This window comes from Chlorocebus sabaeus, chromosome 20 (genome assembly GCF_047675955.1).
Source record: "Chlorocebus sabaeus isolate Y175 chromosome 20, mChlSab1.0.hap1, whole genome shotgun sequence".
Classification (NCBI taxonomy): domain Eukaryota; kingdom Metazoa; phylum Chordata; class Mammalia; order Primates; family Cercopithecidae; genus Chlorocebus; species Chlorocebus sabaeus.
In genome coordinates, this window is record NC_132923.1 from 27,844,076 (window position 1) to 27,860,159 (window position 16,084).

General features: G+C 42.4%; 1 protein-coding gene across 1 annotated transcript in view; it reads left to right on the top strand.

The window, feature by feature from the left end:
* Positions 1 to 16,084, top strand: part of AKNAD1 (AKNA domain containing 1) — a 45,646-nt gene that overhangs the window by 20,627 nt on the left and 8,935 nt on the right. The window contains exons 7-11 of the mRNA XM_037998152.2: positions 2,565 to 2,721; positions 5,228 to 5,355; positions 5,789 to 5,870; positions 9,672 to 9,763; positions 12,694 to 12,788. Coding sequence (XP_037854080.2) covers positions 2,565 to 2,721; positions 5,228 to 5,355; positions 5,789 to 5,870; positions 9,672 to 9,763; positions 12,694 to 12,788 — 554 coding nt within the window. The remainder of the gene's footprint in view (positions 1 to 2,564; positions 2,722 to 5,227; positions 5,356 to 5,788; positions 5,871 to 9,671; positions 9,764 to 12,693; positions 12,789 to 16,084) is intronic.

Here is a 16,084-nt window from a genome sequence, read left to right on the forward strand (position 1 = left end):
AAATTTTCTGTCAGCTATTCTTATACACTCCTCTTACTAATAAACTTTATAATCAGTTCACCAAGTTTCTTAATGAAATTTCATGAGGATTTTGCTTAGGATCGTATTGAATTTGTAGGTTAGATTGGGAAGAACTGAAATCTTTGCAGTGAGTATTCCCATTCAGGGGCATGTTTTCTTCATGTAGGTTTTACACATTTTTTTGTTAAGTTTATTACTAGCCATTTTATAATTTTTCTGAGTATTGTTGACAGATGTTTTCTCTAATTGATATTATACGAAATATTTCTATATTGTATATTTAACTTGTACTGGGCTACCTTATGCAATTCTCTTCTTAGTGTTTTGTTGATTTTTAGTTGATTGTGTTCATTTTTAAGTATGACAATCCATAGCATCTGAAAATATTAAGAAACTTTTTACTCTAGAATATTTGTATTGTACTTTCTTTTCTCTCCAGCTCTTATATGTCTCATTTCTTTTTCTTTCTTCATTTGCTAGGTTTTCCAGAACAATAGTGAATAATTAATGCTAGTGACAGACAGCATTTTTTTTTTTTTCAGACCAAGTCTCACTGTTGTCCAGGCTGGAATGCAGTGGCACAATCATAGCTCACTGCAACCTCAGACTCCTGGACTCCGGGATCCTCTCACCTCAGCCTCCTGAGTGGCAGGGACTACAGGTGCATGCCACCATGCCCAGCTAATAAAAAAATTTTTGTAGAGACAGGGTCTCCCTATGTTGTCCAGGCTAGTCTTGACCTCCCAGGCTCAAGTGATCCTCCCACGCCTTGGCCTCCCAAAGTGTTAGGATTACTGGTGTGAGCCATAAAAGACAGCATTCTCATCATGTTACTAATAATAGTGAGAATTCTCCCAGGTATGATTCAAGTGAATAAGCTTCATCAAGGAAGTTTTCTTCTATTCCTAGCTTTCTAGAACTAGGGCTTTTGCTGTTATTTAATTTAATAAAATGTTTAATGGAATAGGATTTAGAAATCTAGTTTTTATCCTTTAATCTATTAATGTAGTGGAATATATTAATAAATATTCTAATATTGAACCACAGAATGAGTTGGGCAATTTTCCCTTTTCTTTTTATGTTCTGGAAGAGTCTAATAACATAGGACTCCTCTGTTGCTTAAAAGTTTTGATGGAATTTATGTTTAGTGAACTCTGAGGTTCTATACAAATGCTTCAGGGGCCTGCATATACCTGATTTAAATTTCTCCTGTAAAAATATATGTTGAAATATATACTTTCAAACTGTAATAAATTACCTTTTAAACTATGTAATATATAAAAATTAACATACTAGAGACATTGAAATTTTTTTTAAAAGGTTTGGTAGAACTCACCCATTATCCCACTCTTCATGCCTTTCGTGGAGTAGATTTTTGGCGATTTCCGTTTTTCTCTGGTTATTAGTCTTTTCATATTTTCTACCTTTTAAAAGTGAATTTTAATAATTTATATTATCCTAGAAACTTGCCCAATTCACCTAAATTTTAAATGGTGTTGATGTGAATTTTCCAGTGCCTTTTGATTTAAAATGTTTCCTATTTTTCCTTTCTCATTCTTAATGTTATTTGTTTTTCACACTTCCAGTGGTTTGTTTTATAGATATTTTGGAAAAAAACATGTTTTATTTTATTGATCAAATTATTTTAAGTGTCATTTATTTCTAGTAATTTTATGAATCCTTTTCTGTGGTTTATTTTATATTCCCTTTTCTATCTTCCTGTTTTAAATAGTTCATTGATTATTGATTTTTTTCCAATAATGTATTTAAGACTAGAAGTTTTCCTGAGTACTGCTTTAACTGCATTACATTTGATTTCCTATGTTATTCTCTCATTTGTCATTGACTTGTAAGTTATGCCTAATGTTCATTTTTATTTCCTATTTAATCCAAAGCTATTTAGGTATTAAAATTTCTAATTAAATAGGGTTTTCTTGGGGGGCTATGTTTTCGTTGTTAATGTCTAGTGATAAGAGAATGTAGGTAGTATAATTTTTAATATTTTGGATTTTCTTGAAATTTTTCTTTGTGGACTGTTATAAGGTAAATTTTTATAAATGTAACAGATTTGAAGAAAATGGATTCTCTTTGTTGGGTAAAATATATATTTATATACACATACATATATTCATATGGGTTAGAACTTGTTAATTATTCAGATGTCTAATATTCTTCCTCTTTTTAAATTCACATAAATTTCCATAGAATCACAGTTCTTAGAATCCCTTGTAAGGGACCTCAAAATCATCAAATCCGGATAAATAAGGTACAATATTGTTATCCCAGGTTATAAGTGAGACATTGGAGGCCCAGAAATGCTAAGTGATTTGTACACGGATACGCAGCCAATGGAGAGCAGGTGAAGATCAGAGCCCAGGCTGTCAGAGAAACTATGAACAGTCATGTGGGCTCCCATTATCCTTTGTGCCAGAAGACAGGCCACATTAATAATATAAATCAGTGCTGTATTCAAGAACCGTTGTTATTAATTAGAATGCCAACTACATAGCCCAGAAGATGCCTGTGTGTTTATGTTTACTTAGAAAAGTGGAAGGTGAAATCTTCAAGTTGGAGATGCTACTTGAAGATGTTAAAGAGAAAATGGATGAAAGCAAATATACTTCAGCTCCTTCTCTTCCTGTGAGTTCTCCAGTTACCCTGGATGACTTGGTCTCCACCTCCTCTTCACTCTCAAATGAGGTAATACAGCAATGTACAGCCTAATTTTGTGCCAGGAAAAATGGTATTTATGCATTTATAGACTCCTAATTCATGGATTCACTGAATTTCATTTTAATATCTCATGAAAACTTAACTTTCCAAAGTCCCATGAATTATATTATTTTAAATGGAACCAGCTTTTAAAGATTAGAAGCATTTCAAGTGTTAATTTTTGGAACATCTTTATAGTTTAGGATGTAACAATGCTGTTTAAACCCATTAAACCACTGAAGAGCTATTTCTTCCAGATGAATAAGAAAGTTTGTATAGATCATGTCTGGAAGAAATAATTTTTTTTTCTTCATAGTTTTGTACTCACCCAGGCAGGAGTGTGGTGGCACAATCTCAGCTCACTGCGACTTCTGCCTCCCAGACTAAGTGATTCTCCTGCCTCAGCTTTCCAAGTAGCTGGGATTACAGGCCCATGCCACCACCGCCTGGCTAATTTTTTATATTTTTGGTAGAGAAGGGGTTTCACCATGTTGGCCAGACTGGTCTCAAACTCCTGACCTCAAGTGATCCACCTGCTTGGCCTCCCAAAGTGTTGGGATTACAGGCTTGAGCCACCTGAAAATAAAGAATAGCACACTCAGTGAAATAATTATTTTCCATGAATCCACTTCTGCATTTTCCTTTTCTCAAGTTAAATTCTTTTGGATTTCTACATATGCAAGATTCAGAATTCAAATCAACCACCACTGTCTTTCTACACTTTTTGCCTTTGTAGCCTCAACTATCAGAACAATCAGACTAAAATTAAAATTCTCAGAAATGGAATCATTTAAATAAATACCTTAAATTGACTCTTTAGTTTCATACAGTATTTGAAGCCACAGCCTGGGGCTGATATTCCAACTTGAATGAGGATTTTGTCAGAGCAAAGGACAAAGTGACAAAGATTATGTCAACGTTAGCCCTTCCGAAGAAGTGTTTGCCTCCTCAAAGCACTTACCTGCCTGGCAAAATCTCACTCATTCAAGTCCCAGCTCTACTGTCATGTCATTTATGCACTCCTACTCAGCCACCCTCCTCACCCCCAAGCCCCCCGATCCCCTGCACCTGGAGGAATTCTTGGCCCCAGCCTCTGTGTCCCCGCAGCACTGGGTCTCGTTTGTCTCTGTGACTCTGCACTCATCTTTGAATCCTGAATGGCTAGCTGAAATCCCAGGAGAGTCGATGCTTCATAGAGGAAGCCCCGAGCCACTGCGGATGTAACAGCCCATCTCAAGGCACCCAAGCAGTCTCTAGGCTCACAGCGGCTGCCCTGCTAGTCTTGGACCTGCAGGAGTCGCGAGTCTTTGTGAGGCCACCTCAGGGTTGGCCCTGCCCTCTACCTGGCGGCTCCCTGCGTCTGGATCTGCTCTTCTTTACTTGGTCCCAAGTTTACAGATACTGTTGTGAAATGATGAGAACTCTCTAAATAACTCTGTGGTAAGTGGCCCTGGAAAGAGTCTACTGCTGGCATCCTTCATTCACTCAGCAGTATGTATTGCTATATGCTAGCCCTTTTCTAGGTACTGGGGATACAACATGAACAACAGACAAATCACCTGCCCTCAAGATGCTTACATTTCTGTGAGAGAGACATATACTTAACAAATTAAGCTGAGTGTGGTGGCTCACGTCTGTGATCCCAGCACTTTGGGAGGCTGAGGCAGGCGGATCATGAGGTCAGGAGTTTACCAGCCTGGCCAACATGGTGAAACACCATCTCCACTAAAGATACAAAAAAATTAGCCAGGTGTGGTGGTGCACACCTATAATCCCAGCTACTTGGGAGGCTGAGGCAGGAGAATCGCTTGAACCTGGGAGGTGGAGATTGCAGTGAGCCAAGATTGTGCCATTGCACTCTGGTCTGGGCAACAGGGCAAGACTCCATTTCAAAAAAAAAAAAAAATTAAATTAACATAATTATTAAATGTTAAAAGCATGGTGCAGAAAATAATAATACATTCTGCATGACTCTGAAGCCAGACTGCCTGGGTTCACATACTGGCTCTGTCACTTATTAGCTTTGTGATCTTAGGAAAGTTATGCAACCTCTCTGTGCCTCAGTTCTCTCTTCTGTAAAATGGGGATAATAATACTTGCTTCACGGGGCTGTTACAATGTTTAAATGAGTTAATATAAGTAATGTGCTGAAAATAGGGCCTGGCTCACAGTAAGCACATTACTCCTGTAATAGTCATGTAATAGTCATGTAACAGTCATGCTATCATGACTATTAAGTACCGGGATATGACCAAAAGTAACTAAATGCAGAAGGTTTGAATTACTAAGGGAGAAGGTTTTTCAGAGAAGGTGAGATTTGGACTGAGTCTTGGAGGATGAGAAGGCAGCTAGGTAAGGAGCTGGGGGAGATGGGTGGGGATGCCAGGCAGGATGTTATGGTGTCTTAGGGGCACTGTAGGGATGCTGAACTGATTTTGAGTTACCTCCCATGGGACTGTGGCTCTAATTCAAGTCCTTTTGTGTGGCTCTCCAGGTTCCCGAGGAGCACCCTGGCCACCCTCCTGGGCCTCGAGGCTCAGGTGGGAGTGAGGCGACAGGGACACCCCAAGGAGGGCCGCAGGAGGCCCCCAAGGAGGAGCTCTGTGAGCTGACCCCGCAGATGTGAGTTCTCGCCCTGCAGCCCCAGCAGACACAGGACACAGCAAAAGGCCCTTTCCTCATGCAGCCTCCAGAGGGGCCCACGGGGCTCCCACAGGAAAAACAGTCTTGGACCACGAGTTACAAAGCCTGGGAGCCTGGCTCCTCACCTGCCCCACCAGCAGGGCCTGGCCAGCCTCTGCAACCCTCTGGGCAGAGATCTGAGGGACAGGACGGCTGGGGCTGGGGGACGGGGGGAGAGGTGAAGGTCAGATGGCCACACGAGGCCCACAGTACTCTTTGCCTTAGGTTGCTCGCTCCCACCATCCCAGGGGTGCTAAATTAAATTCCCAATGACTCTGCCAGAATAAAGCCAAATGATTCCAAATAGTGGAGCTCCCGGGTAGCTCAAGAACTGATTCTAAAATTCAAACTGCTTTTTTTCTTTTTAAATTAGTTACCTAAATGGTCATTATGGAGATGCAACTGTCCAGAACCAGCCAGACCAAGTGGCCATGAGGCTGTCTTCTAACTCTGGGGTAATGTCCTGCAGCCAGGGCCTGGCTAGGTTCTTCTCATTGTTGGTTCTTTAACTAAAACCAGTGTTGCCGAATGTGACTGTGAAATTGGCATAATCAAGATCATCTGCCTCTTCCTAATGGCATCCTTGGTGTCAGTGCTGGTGATGGCTGGTACTGCTGACAGTTTCTGACTTTTGGCACTCCTGAGAAACTTGGCAGGCGTACCTAGACCGGAGCTTCTCCAACTTCGCTGAGCCTACGAATCAGCTGCAGATCTTGTTAAAATGCAGGCTCTGATTCAGTAAGTTTGGGGCGAGCCTGCAGTTCTGCATTGCTAACAAGCCCCAGGTGATGCCAAAGCTGCTGGTTCTGGTCTGGGGACCACACTTTAAGTTCCGAGAGTCTAGAGATTATTTCATTTTGAATGAATTGGAAATGCTGGGATTAACAACCCTGGGGTCTTAAATGATAGCAATATTATAATAAGCAGTAAACAATGATATAATAATTCTGTTGGCTCAGAGCTTTACAGTTTGCAGAGTCTTTTTGTTGAGGAAGAGTAATTTAGAAAGGTAAGATTTGTTCAGGGTAAATGATAGGCGATATTAAAGCCCAGGTCTCCAACTCAGGAAGAGGGGCACCTCCCTGCATTCTGCTAATGTAAATCTGCCTTAAATGTCAAGTGCAGGAGTAACCCTGTAAGCTTAGCAGTGATAAAATATAAAAATTTAAAAAAAAAAAAAACCAAATACACGGGAAAAATGGATGAAAAAACCCTTTTTTAAAAATTATAAAACTGATACATGCTTATTACAAAAGAAATGAGAAAATAAAGAAAAGTGTAAAGAAGAAACTTCCACTGAGAAGAAAATCAATGGTAATTTTTTTTTTTTTTTTTGAGACAGTCTCGCTCTGTTGCCCAGGCTGGAATGCAATGGTGCGATCCCGGCTCACTGCAACCTCCACCTCCTGGGTTCAAGTGATTCTCCTGCCTCAGCCTCCTGAGTAGCTGGGATTACAGGCATGTGCCACCACGCCTAGCTAATTTTTGTATTTTTAGTAGAGAGGGGGTTTCACCACGTTGCCCACACTGGTCTAGAACTCCTGACCTCAAGTAATACACCCACCTCAGCCTCCCAAATTGCTGGGATTACAGGTGTGAGCCACTGTGCCCGACCCATTGCTAATATTTTAGTGTATTTCCTTCCAGTCTTTTTTTCTCCTATATATACATTTTGGCCAAAATAGGATTTTACTATATATATAGTTTTATGCTTTTCATTTAATGTTATATTTTGAGCAGCTCTCCACATCACTTAGAATAAACCTATCGCTTCATTTTTTATGACTGCACTATATTTCATTATATTAATGTACTCTGACACATTTAGACAATCTCTCATTGATGGACGTTTCATTTTTTCCAGTTCTTTGATATCATAAACATTGCTTCAGGTAACATCATTTAACATGCAAACTTTTGTAGTGGATCATTTCTTTAGAATAAAACCCTAGGATTGCAGTTAATGGTTCAAATGGTACATGCTGAAAATTCTGATAATCTGGCCTTTAGGAAGGCTGTGGGGTTTTATAGGCTGAGGGCAGTGTGTGGGAATGTTGGTGTCTCCAGTTTGAGCCTACGCCAGACATTTTTTTCTTTTTCCAACTTTTGCTAAATGCATAAGTGAAAACTGATATCTCATTATTTTAAACTGGCTATTTTTGAAATTCAACCTATTTTCATATGTTTCTTGGTCACTCGCACTACCTCCTTAACAATATTGATATTTTAAGTTGTTTACAAAACTGAAACCAAGTCAATTTAAAAAATGTAGATAGACAACTGAGAAAATATTAAGAGCAAATAATGTTCATTGTTGAGAACTTCATTATATCAAATGCTGTGACAAATTCCCCAAGGAGCAGAACTGTGGTTAAGAACACAAGCATACTGGCCGGGCGCAGTGGCTCACACCTATAATCCCAGCACTTTGGTAGGCCAAGACGGGGGGATCACTTGAGGTCAGGAGTTCGAGACCAGCCTGACCAACATGGTTAAACCCTGTCTCTACTAAGACATACAAAGATTAGCTGGGTGTGGTGGTGTGTGCCTCTGGTCCCAGCTACTTGGAAGGGAGGCTGAGGTGGGAGAATCGCTTGAAACTGGGAGGGAGGCGGAGGTTGCATTGAGCCAAGATTGCGCCACTGCACTCCAGCCTGGGCAACACAGAGAAACTCCATCTCAAAAAAAAAAAAAAAACACAACGTACCAGTCAGATAGGTAAAAGTTCAAATCCCAGCTCTCCCACTTACTCATGATGCGACCTTGCCAAGTTGCTTAAATCCTCTGAGCCTCGTATTACTCACCATTAAAATGGAGACAATGTGCCAGGATGGTTGGAAGTATTAAAGAGACTATACAAGAAGCACCTGGCACATCATGAACAACTAACAAATGGTAACAGGAAAACACTGAAACCCTCTAAGAAAATTAATGGACAAAAGACATGAGCTAAAGTCACAAGTAAGGCTGGGCACAGTGGCTCACGCCTATAATCCCAGTACTTTGGGAGGCCGAGGAGGGCGAATCATGAGGTCAGGAGGTTGAGACCAGCCTGGCCAACATGGTGAAACTCTGTCTCTACTAAAAATAAAAAAAAAGTAGCTGGGGGTAGTGGTAGGCACCTATAATCCCAGCTACTCAGGAGGCTGAGCCAGGAGAATCGCTTGAACCCGGGAGGCAGAGGTTGCAGTGGGCTGAGATTGGGCCACTGCACTCCAGCCTGGGCAACAGAGTGAGACTCTGTCTAAGAAAAAAAAAAAAAAAAAGTCACAAGTAGGAAATACAACCAATAAATCAACATATAGTTAACAGACTTACTTCCTTTTGTCAAGGAGAAAATGCAAATTAACACAAAAAGTGACACCCACCCCCCGCCTCATTCAATTAGCAGAAACATTTTCAAGTGGTAATTCCTGATGCAGAGGAAGGTGTGGTCAAACTGAGCCGACCACATTGTTGGTGGCTGTGAAATCTGTACAACTTTTGTGGAAAGCCATTTGGCAATATGGGTCATCACACAAACACGTTCGCAACCTTTGGCCCAGACATTTCCTCAGGAAGTAATCCAAGATGTGGAAAAAGCTATGTGTACAATGATGCTTCTGCCATTGTTTATAATGATGGGAAAAGTACATTTATTTTTTACTTACATAAAGGGTAAGACCATAGTCAAAAACACAGTGGGTGGTATCAGCCCTCACAGGTCAGTGGAGTGATTGTTTTGTGTTAGAAAGGGACATACAAGCAAGCATTTAGGCCCCCAGACAGTCCCTAAACCTTGTTTTAATTCACAGCTGAATATATTTCTTTGGAAAGGCTTTTAGAACTCTACTAGCCAGTGGTCAGATTAATAGACCTAAAAATTATGTTCCTAAATCTGTTCATTCTCTGGTGAAGCTTGGAATAATTTGAAACTAAGGGAAAGATAAAAAGGGGAAAGTATTCTGACATCTGTATACCAGATTTTAAAATCTGTTTAGAGGAGGAAAGAAGCAAGCCAGGGTGGAAACTTCCATTCTTCAGCCCAGGACGTTAGAGGCGCAGCCCCGACCGAGTGAGACATCAGAACTAAGGATGGGCTCTTTCTTTTCCTCCTGTCCCCCTGCGCCTCCGTTTCCCCATCTGGAAGAGAGGTTTGGCGAGTCTCTCTCTCGCCTGACATGGCAAGTTCAGCCGGACCTCAGCTGCTTGCTGGCCTGTGCGCGGCGTGAGTCACATCCTCTCTAACATCTCCATCTGTGTGCTTTGTGGCGCAGGAGGACCCCAAGGGCACTCCAGGAAGGCAGGATTGTGCAGAGACGACAGCACCCAGTCCGAGCTGTGCCTTCTGCCGCAGGCTCCTTGAATGGTGAGGGCTTCTTGCGGCTACATTCCCAGGGTGGGTTGGAGTCAGTCCTGGCATAGTAACTCCAGCGAGAGTGGGCGGCAACTAACTGAGGCTGCTGGCTGAGTTATGGAGTCACAGATCTCAGGCCCGGGCACAGAGCCCAGCCTCCCTCATACCCTACAGATCCGGTAGCAGTGGTCCTCAACTGGGGAGAACATCAAAATCACCATGAGAGATTTTACAATCATGCACATGCCTCCATCCAACCTACTATCTCAGCATCGCCAGCGGTGGGGCTCTGGTAGGAATAGTGCTTTTAAATCTCCCCAGGTGATTCGGATAAGCCCTGTTGGTTAAGAATCATGGTTACAGCCCACGGAGGGTGGTCCTGTAGGCTTTTGAACATTGCCCACATGGGGGATTCTTATCCTGTATAACAAACAGCTCCCACCATCCCTACTCTCTCCTTATGATGAGCAAAAGTCTTCTCTGTTGGGTTTCACCTGAGCCCCCCAGTCCCAGGAACAAGCCTCATCCCTCTTTTCAGCGCTGACTTCTTCCCATTCCTAAGCACTAAACCTTCCAGAGCTAACAAGCTGTAAATCATGTAAAATCCTCAGGAGAAATCCTTTGTTTTTGAAACACCCATTGGTGCAAGTATTAATCTGTGTCGATTCAGTATTATTTATCTGAAGCTTCTTTCAGGTAGCGAGAGATGTTACCTCTAAGCTCACTGTGGACTCCAGCCAAAGCTTGGCTCATTGACCTTTGGAAGGTCGAGAGTCAGGGAGGCAGCAGGTGTTAAGCAACCACTATTATATGTACGTAATGAACTCTAATAGAAGCAGATGACCGGGCCTGAAAGACTGAGGCTTCCTGTTAGAAAGCATTCCGTTGTGGGAATGGGCACCTGCCTTAAGTGTTCTAATGAGTGTCCACCCCTGAAAAAAGAAACTGCATGAAGCTTGTGCTAAAAATGGTCATGTGTCATCGTGTGTGGGTCATTAAACCACCATGTCAGTCATCAGCTTTGAGCTCCCCTTTAATCCAAGGGGCACTCATGAAGCTCACTCACTGAGTCATCCCAGGCCTACTATTTTTATTTATTGAATTAAAGTCTAATTTTGGATTTTTAAAGATTTTACTAAGTATAATGAAAGTATTTTGACATTTAAAAAACATTTTTATTAAGCATTCAAGGTACTAAATTTCTCTCTTCTAAATTCCTAGTGTATACCCTACAGAAGTACATTAAGTACCAAGACAGGAACCAATGTTCCAGACTAAATCTTACTTTTTTATGATAGCCAAGCTGGAAGGACAACCAAGTGCACAATCAAATCTCACAGTGAATCCACTCCTGGGGAGTGATGAGGAGATACACATGACTTATGAATTAAAACCTTGGTAACCTACATAATCCCTGAGGAATTATTGATTGAAGGGAGGGCTATGTACTCTTTCTGTTAGAAGATTAAATCTCTCTCTGGTGGGGCTTGTCCTTTAGGAAGCTTGCTGATGTACATATTATTTTCAGGATATTTGTAAATTGTTTATATGTAAGTGGATAAATTATATATGTATAAAATGTAAAATATGCTTATCCCTTTATGTTATTTCTGATGCAAAACTTTGGATTTAAGGGTGCACTTTAGCTGCTTTGTCTTGTTGAAAAACTGTCTTCTCCAGTGGAATTAAGTTTGGCCAGAAGATTTGAGTGCACAAAGGAGTTTAAAAGCAGAAAAAGCCCTGTGTTGGACTGCACACACTTGAGTGAGATCCAAGTTTCCCACTTTGGAGAGCAGATGTTCAAATGCCCCAGAGGAGGAGGGTGGAGACAGAAAATGAGGTGTGAGAAAATATGTGACTCAGGAGGACAGCATGTTTTTCCAAGAGGAGGGAAAGGGCCTGGCTTCTCAGCCCCAGTCCCACGAACCCACAGTCCCGTCCCTTCTCCGCCAACAGCAGGCCAGGGCACAGCACGGCGAGCGTGTGTTTGCCCAGTAATGCCTTGGGCTCAAACCCCAGCCCTGGGCAATCTGCCTCATTCAGGCCAGGATGTCTTGGGCATGGTGCCTTCCACACTAAGAATGAACAACTTTCCGTGGGGGCTATTACTGTATCCCAGGAGCTGAGCAAGAGCTTTGTTCAGAACTGTTATTAATTCGAATTCCTTTGGAGGAGTTGGGATTTCTGAGGAGGAGGGAGGAAGCTGCAGGTGGGCCACAGGAAGGCTCCTGAAGAATGTCCATTGCAGTTGCTTCTTTCTGATGCCACCTGGTGGCCATGTGCAACTAAAATCACCTCCACATGCTCCCACAGCCTTTAGTCCCACAGATACCTGACAAAGCCCACTTTGCTGGAGTTGTTGGATATAATCAGCTTGTACTTCCAGGGCCAAAGCTACATGACCCATTACTGACGTATAGCATAGTTTCTTCCCCTGGTAGGAACTGTTTGTTTGTTTGCTTGTTTGTTTTTGAGATGAGGTTTTGCCATGTTGCCCTGGCTGGTCTTGAACTCCTAGTCTCAAGCCATCCGCCCTCCTTGGCCTCCCAAAGTGCTGGGATTACAGGCATGAGCCACCACACCCAGCCTGGAATGGATTTTGATGCATGAGGAAAACTCCAAATTTTATAATTCCATACTTCAAATGTGTTTTGTAAATGTGTATATGATGATTAGATATTAACCTCTGCAGAACAAAACATTTATTTTTCATGTCTTGTGTACATTTTCTTATCAGGCCAAATTGTGCTGGGGTGCAATTTTTTGTAGAAAAGCTCTCAAACAGGCAGGCAGACGAGAGCTCTGTGTGGAGGATGACAAGCCCCTCCTACACTGTTCCAGGCTCTGATATAACAAAATTTAACGTTTCAGCTTTACCAAAACTTTCCCTATCTCTATTGGAAATGCACTGAAAGTTTACAGGATCTCATGCCCTTTTTTAGGAAGCCAAAAGTGGAGAAAAAGGGACACAGAAGGATCCACTGTGGAAGATTTTCAACTGTTCATGAAAAGGCACCACATTCAGATTCCACTCCCAGTAAGTTGATGGGCTTGGGCTGGGTGCTCAGTCTTCAGTGTCCCTCCCAATGGGGTCTTCTCACGGTGGGCACCAGCTTGCCATCTGCCACTCCAAGAGCATTTCCCTACACTAGGATATTGCATGATGTATTTATTTATGTGCAAAATGTAAAGAATTATTAGGCTAGGCATGGGGGCTCACGCCTGTAATTCCAGCACTTTGGGAGGCTGAGGTGGGTGGATCACTTGAGCGCAAGAGTTCAAGACCAGCCTGGCCAACATGGTGAAATTCCATCAGTAAAAAAAAATACAAAAATTAGCCGGGTGTGGTGGCTCGCGCCTGTAGTCCCAGCTACTTGGGAGGCTAAGGTGGGAAGATTGCTTGAGCCCTGGTTGAGGCTGCAGTGAACCATGATCATGCCACTGCACTCTAGCCTGTGCGACAGAGTAGAACCCTATTTCAAAAAAAAAAGAAAGAAAAAAGAAAAAAGAATCACTTTCAATAAGATGTGGTTAAGTAGAGTGAAGCATGAACACCTGCTTCTAGCTGAACATGAAGGACTCCACGGACTCAATCACAAGATGTCTTTCAGTCTGTCCATCCTCATCCTTCCCACATGACCCATAACTGTACCTGGTAAGGTTACAGGCTACGTGAGAGTTGCTGCTGCCTTGGATATATACATTTCACAGAAGCAAAGAAAGTTGGAGCTGGGAGGTGTCCCAGTGCATGCAATTCACTGGTTTTTAGTCATAAGATCCTTTCTGCAAAGATAGTTGAAGGAGAGAAACATCTAGCAGAACTGCCCTGGGAGAAGAGGTGGGGCTGGAGGCCTCTGCTCCGGCAGCTTCTCAGCTTAAAAATCACCTCTGAGCCTAACCTACCTACCCAGCTTGTCTCCCCAGCTTATGCATCAGGAAGTTGCACTGGAGAGGAAGCTGCCCAGGCTTTCTTACATCCGCACTGCCTGTGGCCCAGAGCCGTGCCTCCAGCTCTGCCTTCTGTTCGGTCACACTTCGTCCTGCACTGGCTTCTCTGTAGAAAACACATTTACAAATAATAATAGGGTTCCCTGGGCTGGGCGCGGTGGCTCAAGTCGGTAATCCCACCACTTTGGGAGGCTGAGACAGGCAGATCACGAGGTCAGGAGATCGAGACCATCCTGGCTAACACGGTGAAACCCCATCTCTACTGAAAAATACAAAAAAACTAGCCAGGCGTGGTGGTGGGCGCCTGTAGTCCCAGCTACTCAGGAGGCTGAGGCAGGAGAATGGCGTAAACTCGGGAGGTGTAGCTTGCAGTGAGCCGAGATCACGCCACTGCACTCCAGCCTGGGTGACAGAGCCAGACTCCGTCTCAAAAAAAAAAAAAAAAAAAAAAAAAAAAAAATTGGTTCATTGATTGAAGATGTATTATGCCAGATGGTATAATGAAGAAGGAGTTTTCCAGCTGTAATTGGGGGGTCCCCGGGGTTTCCTGAAACCCTTTCGGGGGGCCACCGGGTCCTTCCTTTACCAGCTATATAGCTGTGCAACTCTAGTATTGCAGGCAACTGATGGAGATGCAGCTGTGGAATCCAGTTGCCTTTTATTAAGCCAGATATTCAAGATATTTGCCAAAACATAAAATGATGCCACTCTTCTCACTAAATTTTTTGGAAATAGTTATTTTCATTAAAAACATGCTATTTTGTTAATATGAAATGGATTTATTACTTTTTAAATGCTATAATAAATAAAATTATCTTTTAAACGTCTCAGTTTAAAATTCTAAAAAAAAGCACCTTGGAACTGCTCATTTAGTTTTAGGAAATCTAAACGATTCTGCACAAGCAAAAAATGACTAGTAATCTATAAATTAATACTTCTCTACCATTCCATCTGCATTGGACTGAATGTTGAATGATAGCTGTTCTCCAATGAGTGGGGATTTTCACCTCAGGTATATAAAATGGTATATATTATCATTTTATGGTAGATTAAAACCACAGAAACAAAGGCTGTTTGGGGTCCTCAGTTTTAAGAGTATAAAAGGGTTCTGGAATCAAAAGTTTGAAAACTGTTGCCAGTGTATATCACATAACTCTCACAACATCCCTGTAAAGCAGGAATGTTTATAGATAAGGAACTAGAGGCTCAGAGAAGTTAAGTGACTTGGCAGGACCAAAGAGTGAGTGTGAGTGTATTAGTTATCTATTGCTGTGTTACCAAGTATCCCAGAACTTAAGGCTCAAAACAACAAACATTTATCATCTTAGAGTTTCTGTGGGTCAGGAATTTGGGAGCACTTTAGCTGGATGGTTCAGGCTCAGGGTCTCTCGCGAGGTTTGGTCAAGATGTCAGCCAAGGATGCCGTCATCTGGGGGCTTGCCTGGGGCTGGAAGATCTGCTTCCAAGATGGCTCACTCACATGAGCATTGGCAGGAGGCCTCAGATCCCTGACATGTGGGCCTCTCCGATAGGCTGCTTGAGTGTCGTTACGACACAGCAGGCAGCTTCCCCCAGAGCAAGTGATCCAAGAGAGATATACTGAGATGGAAGCTTCAGTGTCTTTCATATCCTGGTTTTGGAAGTTATATGCCATCACTACCACTTTATTCTATTTGTTAGAAGTGGGTCACTAAACCCAGCCCACATTCAAGGGGAGAGGAATTAGGCTCTACATTTTAAAGAGAGTGTCAGTTGGGTGTGGTGGCTTATATCTGTAATCCCAGCACTTAGGGAGGCTGAACCAGGATTGCTTGAGCCCAGGAGTTCAAGACCAGGCTGGATAACATAGGGACCTAATATTTAAACACAAAAACACAACCAAAAAACACAGAAGGTTGAGGCTTCTGATTGAGCCACTGCACTTCAGCCTGGGAGCAACAGAGTGAAACCTTGGTTCAAAAAAAAAAAATAAAAATAGCATGTTAAAGAATTTGTGAACATATTTTCAACCATCATAGCTAATAAGTAGCAGAGCCAAGCTTCAACCCTGGGCCTTCAAACTCATTCCATTTGCTAATATGAAATGGATTTGTTCTTATACAATGAAGTTATTATATAGTGTATCATATGTTAAAAGTCAAGATGTCAGCCAGGGATGACTTCACTTTAATACACTTTGAAAGATAATGTTAAAAATGAGTCTAACCATGAGTTCAGTAAGGCGAGAAGCACTGGAAGAGGCTTTGTCACTGCAGCATCTGTCCTGCAGAAAGATGTTGCTTGGACATCCAGGCCTGACATGCTCGCCCGCCTGGCCCCAGGCTTTCATACTCTGGCCTTACCTGGAGTGCTGCTCTGTCCACAGCCTGCCAGACAGGTTCTAGA